Source organism: Doryrhamphus excisus, chromosome 12, assembly GCF_030265055.1.
Source record: "Doryrhamphus excisus isolate RoL2022-K1 chromosome 12, RoL_Dexc_1.0, whole genome shotgun sequence".
NCBI lineage: Eukaryota > Metazoa > Chordata > Actinopteri > Syngnathiformes > Syngnathidae > Doryrhamphus > Doryrhamphus excisus.
In genome coordinates, this window is record NC_080477.1 from 722,076 (window position 1) to 738,921 (window position 16,846).

The window sequence follows — 16,846 nt, forward strand, 5'->3', positions numbered from 1 at the left end:
AGCGTTACCGGAACTGCAACTAATCGATGTTACAGCATCTATTTTATTGCAAAGGTTGATCCAAAACGTAAGAGAAGGTGTTAGCATAGGCAGGCTGTACACTAGTAGACTAAAAGCCGACCAGTCACAGTTCTATTGTTGCTGTTTGTTTGTTTTCTTTGCTACTGATGGTTTGAAGAGGCTGCACGGCGGTCGAGTGGTTAGCACGCAGGCCTAACAGCTAGGAGAGCCGAGTTCAATTCCACCCTCGGCCATCTCTGTGTGGAGTTTGCATGTTCTCCCCGTGCATGCGTGGCTTTTCTCCGGGTACTCCGGTTTCCTCCCACATTCCAAAAACATGCTAGGTTAATTAGCCACTCCAAATTGTCCATAGGTATGAATGTGAGTGTGAATGGTTGTTTGTCTATATGTGCCCTGGGATTGGCTGGCCACCAGTCCAGGGTGTACTCCACCTCTTGCCCGAAGACAGCTGGGATAGGCTCCAGCAACCCCACGACCTTATCCTTCGGATACTGTGAACATCCAGCGGCAACGCAACACTTTAGCATGACTACTATTTTGATGAAAAATATACCGAACCAGAGCTGCACAGCGGACAGGTGTTTAGCACACAGGCTTCACAGCTAGGAGACCCGAGTTCAATTCCACCCTCGGCCATCTCTGTGTGGAGTTTGCATGCGTGGCTTTCCTCCCACATTCCAAAAACATGCTAGGTTAATTAGCCACTCCAAATTGTCCATAGGTATGAATGTGAGTGTGAATGGTTGTTTGTCTATATGTGCCCTGGGATTGGCCGGCCACCAGTCCAGGGTGTACCCCGCCTCTTGCCCGTAGACAGCTGGGATAGGCTCCAGCAACCCCACGACCGTATCCTTAGGATACTGTGAACATCCAGCGGCAACGCAACATTTTGGCATGACTACTATTTTGATGAAAAATATACCGAACGAGGGCTGCACAGCGGACAGGTGGTTAGCACACAGGCTTCACAGCTAGGAGACCCGAGTTCAATTCCACCCTCGGCCATCTCTGTGTGGAGTTTGCATGCGTGGCTTTCCTCCCACATTCCAAAAACATGCTAGGTTAATTAGCCACTCCAAATTGTCCATAGGTATGAATGTGAGTGTGAATGGTTGTTTGTCTATATGTGCCCTGGGATTGGCTGGCCACCAGTCCAGGGTGTACCCCGCCTCTCGCCCGAAGGCAGCTGGGTTAGGCTCCAGCAACCCCACGACCGTATCCTTCGGATACTGTGAACATCCAGCGGCAACGCAACATTTTAGCATGACTACTATTTTGATGAAAAATATACTGAACCAGAGCTGCACAGCGACCAGGTGGTTCGCACACAGGCTTCACAGCTAGGAGACCCGAGTTCAATTCCACCCTCGGCCATCTCTGTGTGGAGTTTGCATGCGTGGGTTTCCTTCCACATTCCAAAAACATGCTAGGTTAATTAGCCACTCCAAATTGTAACCCCCAAACCATAGGTATGAATGTGAGTGTGAATGGTTGTTGGCCACCAGTCCATGGTGGACTCCGCCTCTCGCCCCAAGACAGCTGGGATAGGCTCCAGCACCCCCAGAGACCCTTGTGAGGATAAGCGGTAGAAAATGAATGAATGAATGTTTTGAAGAGGGACGCAGGGTCTTAACGAAGCAGCAGCGTAACGCAACCTGTAGTGTGACCAAGGTACTGACTGCTGGATGTTGTCTTCTTCAGTTGTACGAGCTGGACAATGACCCCAAGAGGAAGGAGTTCTTGGACGACCTCTTCACCTTCATGCAGAAAAGAGGTACATTTCTACTGTGCAGACGCCTGCTTTTGCCCCCCCCAAAAAAGCTGGCGTTGTTGGTTGTATTTTTCACTCCCAAATCCTTCGCTGATTCCCTTCAGTGGATCTAAAAGGGTGATCAGGTGAGATGCGTCCATGTTGATCCCGTGAGAGGATCACTCGCCTGTAGTCGGGGGGGGGGGGTCAATCTGGCTGCTTGGCTGCATGTCCGCATTCCGCAGTAATGTGTTTCGCAGGTCTGGAAATTGCACCACACAATTTGCCCCACCCCCCCACTATCGACATGCATTAATGTGCAACATGAACGGTTATTGTACGTAACACTGCATATTGCGTCATAGCTCACCTAACTGCATCCGTGTTATTACAATGGCGATGCTGTCAGCATGCTATATGATATATATATGATATATATATATACAGTGAAGAAAATAAGTATTTGAACACCCTGCTATTTTGCTATTTCTCCCACTTAGAAATCATGGAGGGGTCTGAAATTTTCATCGTAGGTGCATGTCCACTGTGAGAGAGATAAACTAAAAAGAAAAATCCAGAAATCACAATGCATGATTTTTTTAACAATTTATTTGTGTGATACAGCTGCAAATAAGTATTTGAACACCTGAGAAAATGAATGTTAATATTTGGTACAGTAGCCTTTGTTTGCTATTACAGAGGTCAAACGTTTCCTGTAGTTTTTCACCAGGTTTGCACACACTGCAGGAGGGATCTTGGCCCACTCCTCCACACAGATCTTCTCTAGATCAGTCAGGTTTCTGGGCTGTCGCTGAGAAACACGGAGTTTGAGCTCCCTCCAAAGATTTTCGATTGGGTTCAGGTCTGGAGACTGGCTGGGCCATGCTAGAACCTTGATATGCTTCTTACGGAGCCACTCCTTGGTTTTCCTGGCTGTGTGCTTCGGGTCGTTGTCGTGTTGGAAGACCCAGCCACGACCCATCTTCAATGCTCTGACAGAGGGAAGGAGGTTGTTCCCCAAAATCTCACAATACACGGCCCCAGTCATCCTCTCTTTAATGCAGTGCACTCGTCCTGTCCCATGTGCAGAAAAACACCCCCAAAGCATGATGCTACCACCCCCATGCTTCACAGTAGGGATGGTGTTCTTCGGATTGTACTCTTCATTCTTCTTCCTCCAAACACGCTTATTGGAATTATGACCAAAAAGTTCTATTTTGGTCTCATCTGACCATAAAACTTTCTCCCATGACTCCTCTGTATCATCCAAATGGTCATATGCAAACTTAAGACGGGCCTTGACATGTGCTGGTTTAAGCAGGGGAACCTTTCGTGCCATGCATGATTTCACATCATGACGTCTTAGTGTATTACCTACAGTAACCTTGGAAACGGTGGTCCCAGCTCTTTTCAGGTCATTGACCAAGTCCTGTCGTGTAGTTCTGGGCTGATTCCTCACCTTTCTTAGAATCATTGAGACCCCACGAGGTGATATCTTGCATGGGGCTCCACTCCGATTGAGATTGACCGTCATGTTTAGCTTCTTCCATTTTCTAATGATAGCTCCAACAGTGGACCTTTTTTCACCAAGCTGCTTGGTAATTGCTCCGTAGCCCTTTCCAGCCTTGTGGAGGTGTACAATTTTGTCTCTGGTGTCTTTGGACAGCTCTTTGGTCTTCGCCATGTTACAAGTTAAAGTCTTACTGATTGTATGGGGTGGACAGGTGTCTTTATGCAGCTAACGACCTCAAACAGGTGCATCTGATTCAGGATGATACATGGAGTGCAGGTGGACTTCTAATGGGCAGACTAACAGGTCTTTCAGGGTCAGAATTCTAGATGATACACAGGTGTTCAAATACTTATTTGCAGCTGTATCACACAAATAAATTGTTAAAAAATCATGCATTGTGATTTCTGGATTTTTCTTTTTAGTTTATCTCTCTCACAGTGGACATGCACCTACGATGAAAATTTCAGACCCCTCCATGATTTCTAAGTGGGAGAAATAGCAAAATAGCAGGGTGTTCAAATACTTATTTTCTTCACTGTATATGATATGGACGTGCATCAGCGGTTAAGTCACATGCTTCATTTTTTTTTGCCATGACTTCATGGCCGTTTGCACATCGGCGGTCTTTAAAGACCTTGTTTGGCGGCGTGATGAATTAAGAGAGGGACAGAATCTGTCATGGCCCCCGTTAGCGTCTGGGAGTCGTTGCCTGCTGACCCTTCACAGGCTCTGGTCAGACGCCGTTATCCATCAAGCCGGCTAAAATGCCACGCGGCAACAACGGGGGTCTTGATCATGGTAGCCATTTTAAAACCGGGCCAAACTGTGACACCCTTTCCTTTTTTAAAGGCTATGAAATGATACACACTTGGGGGAATTCTGGAATTTGACGCCCGCAAAGTCGCACAAAATGTAAGACGTCTCCATACGACGCGCATGCAGCACTGCTGGCGTCAAGGGGTACGCTGCTTTGCTTTTTCCTTGGCTTATCGTGCCACTTCCAAAAGACGCACAAACCTCAAGAAGAGAAGAAGAAGACAATACACAGGAAGTTCCCCCAAGGTGGGAATTTCTTAGCTTTTTCTTTGGCTTTATGTAACACATCAGTGTACCTCGCAGTGATCAGAAGACAAACTCCACGGTTGTGCTTTTTCTTTGGCTTTATGCAACCCTTACTACATCACACGAACCACTGTCATTGTGCACAATGACAGCCAAAATGCTCAGTTTTAGCAAAGTTTTTGCTTTTTCTTTGGCTTTTTGCAACACATCAGTGTACCTCGCGGAGATCAGAAGACGAACTCCACGGTTGTGCTTTTTCTTTGGCTTTATGCAACCCTTACTACAACACACAAAACCACTGTCCACAATGACAAACAGAATGCTCAGTTTTAGCAAGGTTTTGCTTTTTCTTTGGCTTTTTGCAACACCCGTGGCACAATATGAAATGTCGTCGTCATTATGCGAGACCATCTCAGTCCGTCTCAAAATGGCTGAGGATCGACCGTGCATCCCAACAATGCTGTCTTATGCAAGAGCAAAGGGTGGAAGGAATATTAAAACAAATCCTGGGAGGGCATCGATTCCCGTTGTAGAATTCCCATTTTCTAACCGAGGTAAGGAAGTATAATCGGAGCTCCTGGCGTGGATCAAGTTCTCTCGGAGCGGAGATGCAGTGTAGGGGTCAGTGGCAGACATCAGCACTAACAAACTGAGTGCTCATCCATAATGGACAAAGGAAAAGATTATGGGAGCCCCCCCCCCCCCACTCCACCCCTCCCCTCCCTGAGAGTACTGACAGTAATAACGCTCATCATTATTACTGGGAAGGGCGGCATTAAACAGCTGGAGGCGGGATGAGAGCAAACAGTGCCGGCTAAGTGGTTTGCCAGGGGAGACCTTTAATGTGGCCGCGCCGCGCACCGCGCCGCGCCGCGCACCGCGCCGCGCACCGCGCAGCGCAAGGTGTAATTTCAGCGAGCCGCTTGAAGACGAGACACTTGGCCCAACGTCTGCCGTCTCTCAAATCGCTCGGCTCGCAATTTGCCGATTTTTAAGAGTAGTGTACGGCAGAGCTTCTCGTGACCCCCCCCCCCCCCCCCCCCCCCCTTCATTATCAGAATGAAAGAGCACTTAGGCGCCCTTTATTCTTATTATTATGGCGGGTTTGTAAACGCTGCTGGCATGAGTGAGGGGGAATATGTCCCATTGTCCTTAAGCAAGAAATTCCTGATTCTTTTTTGTTAAGCGAGATGCCGGGAATAATGTGTGTGTGTGTGTGTGTGTGTGTGTGTGTTTGTGTGATGTGTGTGTGTGTGTGTGTGTGTGTGTGTGTTTGTGTGACGGTTGGAGACAAATGGTGAAGCACTTTTCCCACCTCGTCGAGGGGCCCTCCGGGCTTTAAGAGGAAAGCAGCAGCGGAAGGAAAACTTACGAGGGATTCCCATTTCCTGCCTCTGCGCTTAAAAACAGGCATTTGCTTGTGTGTGTGTGTGTGTGTGTGTGTGTGTGTGTGTGTGTGTGTGTGTGTGTGTGTGTGTGTGTATGTGTGCGTTAACGGCCGAGGAATTTTAGCAGCTGCCCTCAATCCCGTCTTTGGGGCCCATTGATGTATCTCACAAGCGAAGGAAGACGCACGCCAACACTGACTGTTACTTTGTCGGCTCTTCTTTCTTTGCCACTGAACATTACACGCCATTGCCGCTGGACGTTTTTTAAGTACTTCAAGTACTTTACGCTTGCGTACTTCAACAGCGGTACCTCCTACGGGATACAATTAAATACCATTTTCCTCATAGGAAATAATAAACAGTCAAAATCATAAAAAATGGCTTAGACTGAGAGGGACTCTACATTAAAACCAAAAACGACTTTCCCATGGGGAATCCTTAAGGTGAGAACTACTTGCCCCAACTTGCCCCATGTAAAATGAAAAGACCGCCATAATGATATCATCTCATAGACACATTTGTGTACTAGTAAAGTGTTTTTCATCCAGAAAAAAATGTTCAATGGTCAAACAATCATTTGTGAAGCAAAGGTGATAAAAATCCACAGAGAAATGGAAGTGCTAGATTTTGTAGTTTGTGCAAAATCAGCACTTGGTATTGGATCTAATGGGTGGTGTTTCATTGTGACCACTTCAAATTGTCACAGCAATGTGATTCACTCACCTGTGCCATCATTTGATTTGCTAACCGCTAATAAAATACTTGTTTAGGAGGCACTGCTTCATCACTTTTTGCTGGTTTCCTTCACAAGTTGGTGAAGAATTAGACCATGTTGGCAGGGACGCCATGATGGATGTTTTCCTAGTCAAACCATCGCTGATTGGTTGATCGCCAACAAGAACGGGTGTGGGTAAAACGCGGACTGTGGATTACGGACCGCGGTCTAAATAAACGATTCTGATTGGTCCATTTCAAGATTTGCAAGGATTGGTTTGCAGATTACCATCGGAATTACGCAGTCCGTGTTTTACCAACACCCAACAAGAACCGCTTTAAAAAAAACTCTTGGCAGTATGGCATGCCAAAGTACACTTGCCCGACGGGAATATCACTGATTGGATTTACTTGCCCCAATTTTGTTTTAACTTGCCCCGGGCCATCGGTACAACGTTATTGTCCAGCCCTGTTTCATTTAAACTCAACATACAACCTGGTATCATGGCTTGAGCCAACATTTTAGTTATTTGATGTTGTGTGTTGTTTATAAAGTGCTCCTGAAAAAAGGGACACAAGCATATAATATAATAATAATAGGGATGCACGGCGGTTGAGTGGTTAGCGTGCAGACCTCACAGCTAGGAAACCAGGGTTTAATTCCACCCTCGGCCATCTCTGTGTGGAGTTTGCATGTTCTCCCCATGCATGCGTGGGTTTTCTCCGGGTACTCCGGTTTCCTCCCACATTCCAAAAACATGCTAGGTTAATTGGCGACTCCAAATTGTCCATAGGTATGAATGTGAGTGTGAATGGTTGTTTGTCTATATGTGCCCTGTGATTGGCTGGCCACCAGTCCAGGATGGACCCCGCCTCTGGCCCAAAGACAGCTGGGATAGGCTCCAGCACCCCCACGACCCTCGTGTTGATAAGCGGTAGAAAATGAATGAATAATAATAGTAATAATAAATATATATATAACATATTTAAATATAAAATAATAAATAATAATATCAGATTGCATGACACTTTTACAGATACAATAATACCAGGCAGACTGTTCCGTGTAAAATGTATAGCCCCGTCAATTTTGTTAAATCAATGCGGCCCGCGAGTCAAAAAGTTTGCCCACCCCTGAATTAGACCATGTTGGCAGGGACGCCATGATGGATGTTTTCCTCGTCAAACCATCGCTGATTGGTTGATTGCGGAAAAAAAACAGGTGTGGGTAAAACACAGACTGTGGACTGCGGACCGCGGTCTAAATAAAGGACTCTGATTGGTCCTTTTCAAGATTTGCAAGGATCGGTTTGAAAATTACCAGCGGAATTACGCAGTCCGTGTTTTACCAACACCCAACAAGAACCGCTTTAAAAAAAACTCTTGGCAGTATGGCATGCCAAAGTACACTTGCCCGACGGGAATATCACTGATTGGATTTATTTGCCCCCAATTTTGTTTTAACTTGCCCCGGTCCATCGGTACATCGTTATTGTCCAGCCCTGCTGAGAGGGACTGTTGAACAATGGCTGGGATTGAATGAGTTAATAAAGAACGTTTATTCAGTCTTCATAAGGGACAATATGGATTATGTCCCACAGAGGACTTGATGATGTTTTTACGGACTAATGTCCATTTAGCATTTTTAGCATCATATCCATTGCACTGTAGCGTTTTATATACACTGATACGTTCTCATTTGGCAGATAGACGATTGTTTGTTCTAGTTTGACGCGCAGGATCTGGCGAGACGCATGTACTGGAGACATGTTGGGGGGGGTCGATGCAGTAAATGAGACTGAGTGCTACGGATGTGCGTGGACGAGGGAAGGGGGGGGGGGCAAAACAACTGGAGCAGGAAAACGAAAGAGCGATGCGGCCAACTGCCTGTCAGCGCCGTCCACTTGAGATGATTAATGGCCGCCGACTGTGATGGACAGACGCGGAGCGGGAGGCTCCTGCCTGCTCAGGCCAATCAGCAGTGGAGGAGGGCGGGGGTAACGGTCGGAAAGGCCACATGTTGCTCCCCCTGCTCGGCCGCATCCGCCCCAGCGTTGCGCTCCTAATCGGACGTGTGGTCTCAGCTTAGGAGGGACCACATGGTGAGTTATCTCTACTTTAGGAGTTATTTTAGGAGGAGATACTTTCATAGAGGATTTGGCTCTGTGAATAAAGAGGTAAGCTGGACTTGCCCGTGCCATTAAGTCATCTTAGAAGGTGGAGGAATTAGAGCAGGGAGGAGGAGGAGGAGGAAGGAGGGAGGATAGGGTGGCGATGGCGCCTGATCTCTGGCTTTGCTCTTGTTTGTTTGTTGACGAGGAGTTGAGCCTAATAGAGCATCGGATGGCCTTCTGTTTGCTCGGCTTTCCTGCAACACTCCATTTATTGTTTACCGCAGTCGTAGAACCTTCACATTTCACACCGCAAACATCTCAAGAGCCTATAGAAAGTAAACTGGACATACTTTAGAGCTGGGGTGCTCATTAAGTCGATCGCGAGCTACCGGTCGATCGCGGAGGTGGTACTGGTCGATCGCTGGTCGATCGCAGCGTGACATTAAAAAAATATCATCCCAGCATCAATGCCGTCACTTGATTGACATACAGGGCAGCCATTCAGATGACAACTGAATGTTGCCCTTCGGGCGACCAATCAAATCAAACAACGTCTCTAAGTGCAGCAGAACTTACGATGTCAGCCTATCATCCATCCCCGTTACTTGATTGACATACAGGACAACCAGTCAGATGACAACTGAATTTTGACCTTTAGGTCACCGCTCATGCGTAAACAACGATGCAAAGTGCTAAGCTAGTCGGCGAATTGCGTTAGATTTTAAAGCCCTCGCTAAAGTTTATGGTCACTAAAATGAGTGAAGGAGCTGGACCAAGTAAAAAGGCAAAAACTGCACCAAGTAAAAAGGCAAAAAACATATCACTTCCATACGGATATGGAATATTATACGGATATTATGATACGGATATTATCCATGACTGATAAACATTTGGAAGTGTGCTTGAGGCTGGCTATCAGCAGCTACTGTCCGGACTATGCATCCCTGGCTGGTTCAATTCAGTGCAAGTCATCAAAGTAAACTCAGGTAATTACAAAAAATGTTAATAGTTAATTATGTGTGTTTTGCAATATTGGCTCATTTGGTTATGTAAGGTACATCAACATACATTGTACGTACAAATAATCCTCAATACATTTGAAAATAAATAGATGTTTTGCATTTTTGTAGTGGGTAGATCATTTTGACTCGATCATTTTAAAAGTAGCTCGCATGCTGAAAAAGTGTGAGCACCCCTGCTTTAGAGTAGTCGCTTTGCACTTTGCATACCAGCTTTCATTCGTTATCCACTGAATATTTGTCGTTATTGTCTAAATTCCCAGTGTCACTCGGCTCCGATGAGTGAGAAGTGAGACTCTCTTCCATCAAAGTCCTGTTGGAATTCTCTGCCTGATCAAACTTACTTAGGATTTTTAGGATTCAAGTTTGTACATTGAAAAATGAAGAAACATTCACCTTCACTTGACATCCAGGAAGTGGCTTTGGCCTTCTTCTCGTGTTGCCTTATGATGTCACAGTACTATGCTGGGATTCATGTTTCCGCTTTATGAACCGTAGCGCCCGCTAGTGTTGGCAGCACTCGTGCAATCCCAGACCGTATATACTACCATGTTTTTTTTGTCATGTACCAAAGTACGAGGGGGTGGTGATATGACCTTACAATGTAACAATTTATATAACAAAAGTTTTTTCATTTTTTTCGATTTTTTAAAAATATATTCTTTATATATCACTATGTTACTATTTAAAAAAAAAACAACCTTAAACTGCATTATGGAAAGCAGGAAGTGAACAAATGTAACAGTTAGTGATTGTAAAAGTACCAGATGGAGGGGTAGGATTTAATAAGCTTTGCTTCTTCCTACTCCTTTTGGACATGTGGAACTGGGAACTGATTATGGGATGCACTCAATTGGAATCTGATGCATGTTCAAATGAAATTAAACCATTACCATTATTACCATTACCATTATTACCATTACCATTAAAAGAGATACGAAGACATTCCACCTTCTGAAAGAATTTTTTTTTTTTTTTCTTTTCCAGTTTTTTTTTCATTTATAAGTCACTCTGGAGTACAAGTCGCAGGAACAGCCAACCTATGAAAAAAAAGCGTGACTTATAGTCCGGAAAATACGGAATATAAGGTCCTGATCAGGAAGACTATGCATGATATGCTGGATGCTTTTATACCATCAACGCAAGAAGGAAAAGCAAGGGCATGGTCATCTGCGTCAGAATGTCACAGAATTCATCTGGCCCGGTCAGTGAACCGCAGCTCCCTCCCAGTGAAGCACTCGTGTAGCACCATGCTAGGACGCACCCCCCACAATGTACGTAGCCAACATTGTAGTACATCTACGCCGCTGGCCGACATACGACGCTCCATCTATTCCGCATTCCCAGCTCCTGGTCCCGGGTTTGTGTTTGTGTCGTTTGGTGGGAAGAGTGCCCCCCCCCCCCCCCAGCAGGACACCAGAGGAGGTTTCCTCACTGTAAACCTGCGACCATGTGCTCTGTCCACACCAATTACGGCTTGAATGGGCTCTGGCGGGGGTGGGATCCGTGTATGCATTATATTACTCACCCGGGTGGCTTCCACACCGGCCCTGGTGGCAGGCGGGGGGCGGGGGCCGGGGGGGCCGGGTCCCTTTTACACAAACACAGGGCGACAATAGGAACATTCTCTCTGACTCTTTGATATGGCCTCCATTTTTTTTTTTTTCAAGTCACCCCCCCCCCCCCCCACCCCCACCCCCCTTCCTGGAATGTGGTAATGCACTGCTGCTTGAATAACACATACATGAGATATTTGGGGCTAAATTCAACATTGTTTCCAATAAAAGGAGTGAACTCATTGAGAATTTACCTTCTTGTCCTTCTGTCTTCGACCCCCCCCCCCCCCCCCCCCCCCGCACCCGAATGCTCCCCCCACTGTTTATTGCGCTACAGTTACAACCACTGAAACTTGATAACACCATGGGGGATAGGGGTGGAGGGTTGCGTTGTGGGCCCGCATGGTCAGAGGGGGTGGTGTGTTTTGTTGGATCTTGTTGGGGGGGGGGGGGGGGTGGATTAAGAGGGCCTCCTGTCCTACACAAAATGATTAATGATCTCCAAACAAGTTGGGGGGGTTAACCTTTTTTTTTGATGGACAGCAGACAAGGGGCAGACCGTCGTACGTCGGGGCGGCGTGAAAAGACAGGATGAAGAGGGGACAGACGGCGACTGCGGCGGTGGTGGTCGGACGGGGGTGGGGGGGGGCAGACGGGGTGCCAAGGTGACAAAAGAGGGAGGTCAACGGAAGGCTTGTCGACTCGGAGCTCCTTTGAAAGCTGGTCGTAAGGCCGCGACCGAGCAAGCGTGCCGAGCAGACAGAGATAATCAAGCGTCCATATTGGGGGGCCCCCGCTCCTCAAAAAGGGCGGATACCCAAATGACACAAGAGCTACTTTTTCATCATGGCGCCCACTCCCAACTGTTCTCTGGAAGACATTTTGTGGCTTGGGTGTTGATGTATTTGAGAGAATAGTTAGTCTTTCGGTAAACTCCACCCTTTGGTGCACAAATTACAAGCCAGCCGTGGAGGGCGGGAACATGGCCGATACGTCGTCTTTGTTCCGAGCCAAGGGAAATGGTCTTTCATGATGTTTGTTGTTATATTCAGGGGAATGCCAGATACAAATCTATATATATATATATTTTTTTTTTGTTGTTGTTGTTGCTGCCAACCAAGGCTGCTCTTTGTGTCTCTTCCTCCCCCAACCTTCAACCTTGCCACCCCGCCCCACCTCCGTTGTTCCCTTTGTTTGGACCCTTCCGATGCCCCTCTGTGCTGTCCATCTTTAATTACGACCATACTGTAAAGGGATTTAACTCTCTAAGCCGCCCAGCCGCATGGATTCTTAATCACCCAGCGCGTAAGTAACTGAGCGGTGACGCCGCCCTCCGACAGACGGATTCGTGCGTCCAACGGGGCGAGGTCATCGGTCAGGGTAAAAATAACAGCGGCTGCCTCGTCGCTCGTCTCATGCATCTTGTTTGGTCTTCAGCGGGAGACAATTGGAAAAAATATTACACCGCGCAAACGGGGCAATCATACGCTCCAATCTAATTAGCGGGGAAATGAGCCCAGGCAAGACCAGGGTGATGCGTCCGAGCGCGATGGAAACCACTTGCATCAGGAGGGACGTGCGGTGGTTCAAGTGGCGGCCACGGTGCCTTTTTTTGTCAGTTGACATTGTTGACATTAAAAACATTTAGTTTGTATTTTAAACATGTGGCAATACTTCAGGTTTTTTAAGAGGTTTAAGACGGACTGGACGCTAGTTAGCATTCGAGTTCATAAAAAACATTTGAAGGCTCATGTTTGATTTGAACCGCATTAACCTGCAACCACACCAAACTCCTGGGATTCATACTGTAGAAATCGTCCCCCTGAGGACTCTAAGTGGGTTTCGAATCGAGGATAAGGGAATCTTAAAGAACCAAATCATAGAATGAGAACCAGATCGTTTATTCCTGACAACAATACCTAATACAGACATCCGGGCTTATCTGCAGTCCCTGTATGCCTACAAGTAAGCGGGTCTTATTACATCGCAGCTGCAAAAAAAAAACGGCCTTTTATACACTTCAGACTGGAGTCCTATAGAGCAGCTACACACAATAACCTGCACAGAAAACTTTTGAGATCTTCCTCCTTCGGATTGGTTACACTCCCAAGCGCTCTCGAGGACTTCCGGATACATAGGTCCGCATTTCCGGAGTGCAGACGATCTGCAGTCCACAGTCCAGATCGCTTTGACGTCAGTAGAACTCCTTGTTAGAAAAACAAACTCTGTAAAACCGAGTTTTATTTTTACGTTTCGCATTACACGTGGTGGTTTTGCAAACAAAATGGTCGCCTCAGAGTCACTTTCTACGCCTTCAGTCACGGTGTCGAATACCGCAGAACCTCTAAAGTCAGACAGCCCTGAAGTGGCACAAGAACTCAACCGAAATATTTGAAAATACTCAAGTATGCGGATCAAAAAAAAGATCCGTTGTGGCTAGTCCGAAAACAGGAAATCTGCGAAAGAAACAACAACAACAACAACTCCTTTTTAAAGTCGCACCAAAGTTGAAAGTTGGGTCCACCGTCTTTGATGAGGTCACGCGAGACCGCAACATACCTCACGAAACCTCAGTTGAGCAGACATCAAAGGATCAACTTCCATGTGTGTTTTTACATTTCTTGCAAAGGTACCAAGAGAAAATGAATGTCAAATATGCTAATTCCTTTGATTGAAGACAATTTTTGGTCCAGTTAATAAAAGTTTTTAGCGCGTTTTAGCGCTTTTACTTGTTGACATTTAAAAACATTTAGTTAGTATTTTAAACATGTGGCAATACTTCAGGTTTTTTAAGAGGTTTAAGACGGACTTGACGCTAGTTAGCAATCGAGTTCATAAAGAACATTTATTACTCTAAGTGGGTTTCGAATCGAGGATAAGGGAATCTTACAGAACCAAATCGTTTATTCCTGGCAACCATACCTAATACAGACATCCGGGCTTATCTGCAGTCCCTGTATGCCTACAAGTAAGCGTGTCTTATTACAGCGCAGCTGCAAAAAAAAAGCACTCTTCCTTTTTCCCTGCCCGGCCTTTTATACACTGGAGGCTGGAGTCCTGGACCAATCAGCTTTCGCCACTGCCCTTGCTTGAACCGCTTCGTTTGTTGGCTGGGGCATGAAGGCATCTTTTCCTTTGTAGGGGCGTCAAGGCGTCTGGAACATTCTGCTTTTCCTTTGTTGTCATATGCGTACTCCATGTTTCCACCTTTACTGTCAGTCGTCACGTTAGTCCCTTTTTTGTGTGGGTGCGTGTATAGTAGTGTAGTATAGTAGTATAGTAGTATAGTATATTTTGTCTGTATTTGTGAGACTATGTTTTATGTTTTAGCTTGTATCTTTAGCTAGCAAAATTGAGCAAATACCTTCAATACTCATGCTATCTCTGCACGTCTCGGCCGTCGACCCCCCCCCCCCCCCCCCAACCCGCCCACCCAGTCTCGCTCCTCCATCTGCGTCCTGTGTGTGCTCTTAAAGCAACGCTTCCTGGCCCCCACACCCCTGTGATAGATGGCATGAAATGCATTACGGCCCCCAGAGGGGCCCTCCAGCAGCACAATAGCCCTGAGCTCACTTCCAGTGCAACTTGGCAGCAGCGCTGCGTACAAACAACGCCGGCAACACATCCAGCCCTGAGTGCAAAGGGGGCCTAATGGAACACAAGGTGCTTGATTTGGGTGGGGGGGTAAATTTGGTGATGTCGTTTGTTGTTTGGGGGATTGAGGCGATTAACAGGTTATGGCGGGACAGTTAACATACTCTTTCTTTTCTCTTTCAAGTTAGAAAATCCAAAATACAGTAAACCTCGGATATATCGGACTCGGATATATCGGAAATTCGCTCACAACGGACAGATAAAAAAGAACCGATTTTTCTGTAATGCATTTCCAATAAAAATTCATTGCATATATCGGATTTTTTATAACGGATTTCGCCTATTTCGGACAAAATCTCCAGTCCCGTTCCAATGCATTTCCATGAAATTTCCCTGGCATATATCGGATGGCCGCATCGTGGCGCTCCGATTCGCCGAATGGTGACAGGCCGCTATACGACGTCATTTGCAGCGTTTGCAGCGTTGCCTGCGCGTCCAGGTACATTGGAAACATAGTCAAGGAAGTGCCTTTTTATAACGGATAAAATCCCATTTACGCATATACCGGATATAAATCCCATATATGCGTAAAACGGACATTTTCCGGTATACGCATATAACGGATTTCGCTTATATCGGACAAAACCAGTGGGAACAATTGAATCCGATATATCGGATGAATCGTCATTAACCCTTAAATGCATAAAAATATCTTTGTAATAACATTTTTTTAATCATCTCATATTCCAGGTATTCCTCAAAAAACATGTTTTTGATATCATGCCATTTTTAACTTACGTTTTATACATTTTAAGAAATTTTAGTTTTTGTGTTACTACCCCAACCTTCCATAAGTGGGTCAAAAATGACCCGGTCAGGTTGTTTTCTTGAAATATCTTTGTAATGAAATTTTTTTATCATTTCATATTCCAGGTATTCCTCAAAAAACATGTTTTTGATATCATGCCATTCACATCTTCAACGTACTTTTTATACATTTTAAGAAATTTTTGTTTTTGTGTTACTACCCCAACCTTCCGTACGTGGCTAATTTTAATTTTAATTTTAATTTTAATTTTAATTTTAATTTTAATTTTAATTTTAATTTTAATTTTAATTTTAATTTTAATTTTAATTTTAATTTTAAATTAAATTAAAGCCACGTACGGAAGGTTGGGGTAGTAACACAAAAACAAAAAAATTCTTATGTATAAAAAGTAAGTTGAAGATGTGAATGGCATGATATCAAAAACATGTTTTTTGAGGAATACCTGGAATATAAAATGATAAAATAATTTCGAGGTTTACTGTAGAATAAATATATGCAGTTATTTTAAAACAGGCTAAAATGTTACCCTGCCTTTGACATTTTTTATTTTATTACATTTATTTTTTTTAATAATATAATAATGCCTTGGTTTTTACCATGTATATCATTTATTTTATTTTTCATAATCCATGGATTTTACTTTATAAAGTACATTTGTAGATATTGAAAGACATTTTGCAGGAAGAAGTAAAAAAATATCAATACTAATATATCAATAAGATGTATAATATCAATATGATGCTTTACAGGAAGAAATGACAAAAGAAAAAGTTATTTATTAATAGTAATTCACAAATGGTGGTAGGTTTCTTTTTTATATCTATATTTGTAAGTACAGTATATTTCTCTGATAAAAAAAAATATTTATTTTTGTGATTTATTATGGTCCAACAGCAACAATTTTAGATTTGTCATAATTAGCTTTGCTTTCTTTTGTCGTGTTCCTGATATATTACTATATCCATGCGGCGTTTTGCATCTGTATTTTTCTCCGAACTCACCACAAAAAATCCAAAATGTCATTTGAAGCTACTTTGCATAATAGCATCGGCTAAATGCCGGAAGGGCAAATGAATGACCGACTGTCATGGCTCCCAGAAGCCAAAAGTAATTACCATTGATGGCAGTTAAAATTTGGATGAGTTCACTTCTCCTCCCCCATTCCGGCAATCTTGATTCCTTGATTTTTTTTTTTTTTTTTTAACCGAACAAAACCCAGGAGCCTTTCCTTCTCCTGGCGTTGTACAGCAGCTGATGTCTGCGGTATTGAGCGTTTCTTCGCGGGA

At 44.8% G+C, this 16,846-nt stretch overlaps 1 protein-coding gene across 1 annotated transcript in view; it reads left to right on the forward strand.

Moving 5' to 3' along the window:
* The window catches only part of LOC131139777 (AT-rich interactive domain-containing protein 3B-like), a 93,230-nt gene that overhangs the window by 49,393 nt on the left and 26,991 nt on the right, over positions 1 to 16,846 (forward strand). The window contains exon 4 of the mRNA XM_058089663.1: positions 1,723 to 1,795. Coding sequence (XP_057945646.1) covers positions 1,723 to 1,795 — 73 coding nt within the window. The remainder of the gene's footprint in view (positions 1 to 1,722; positions 1,796 to 16,846) is intronic.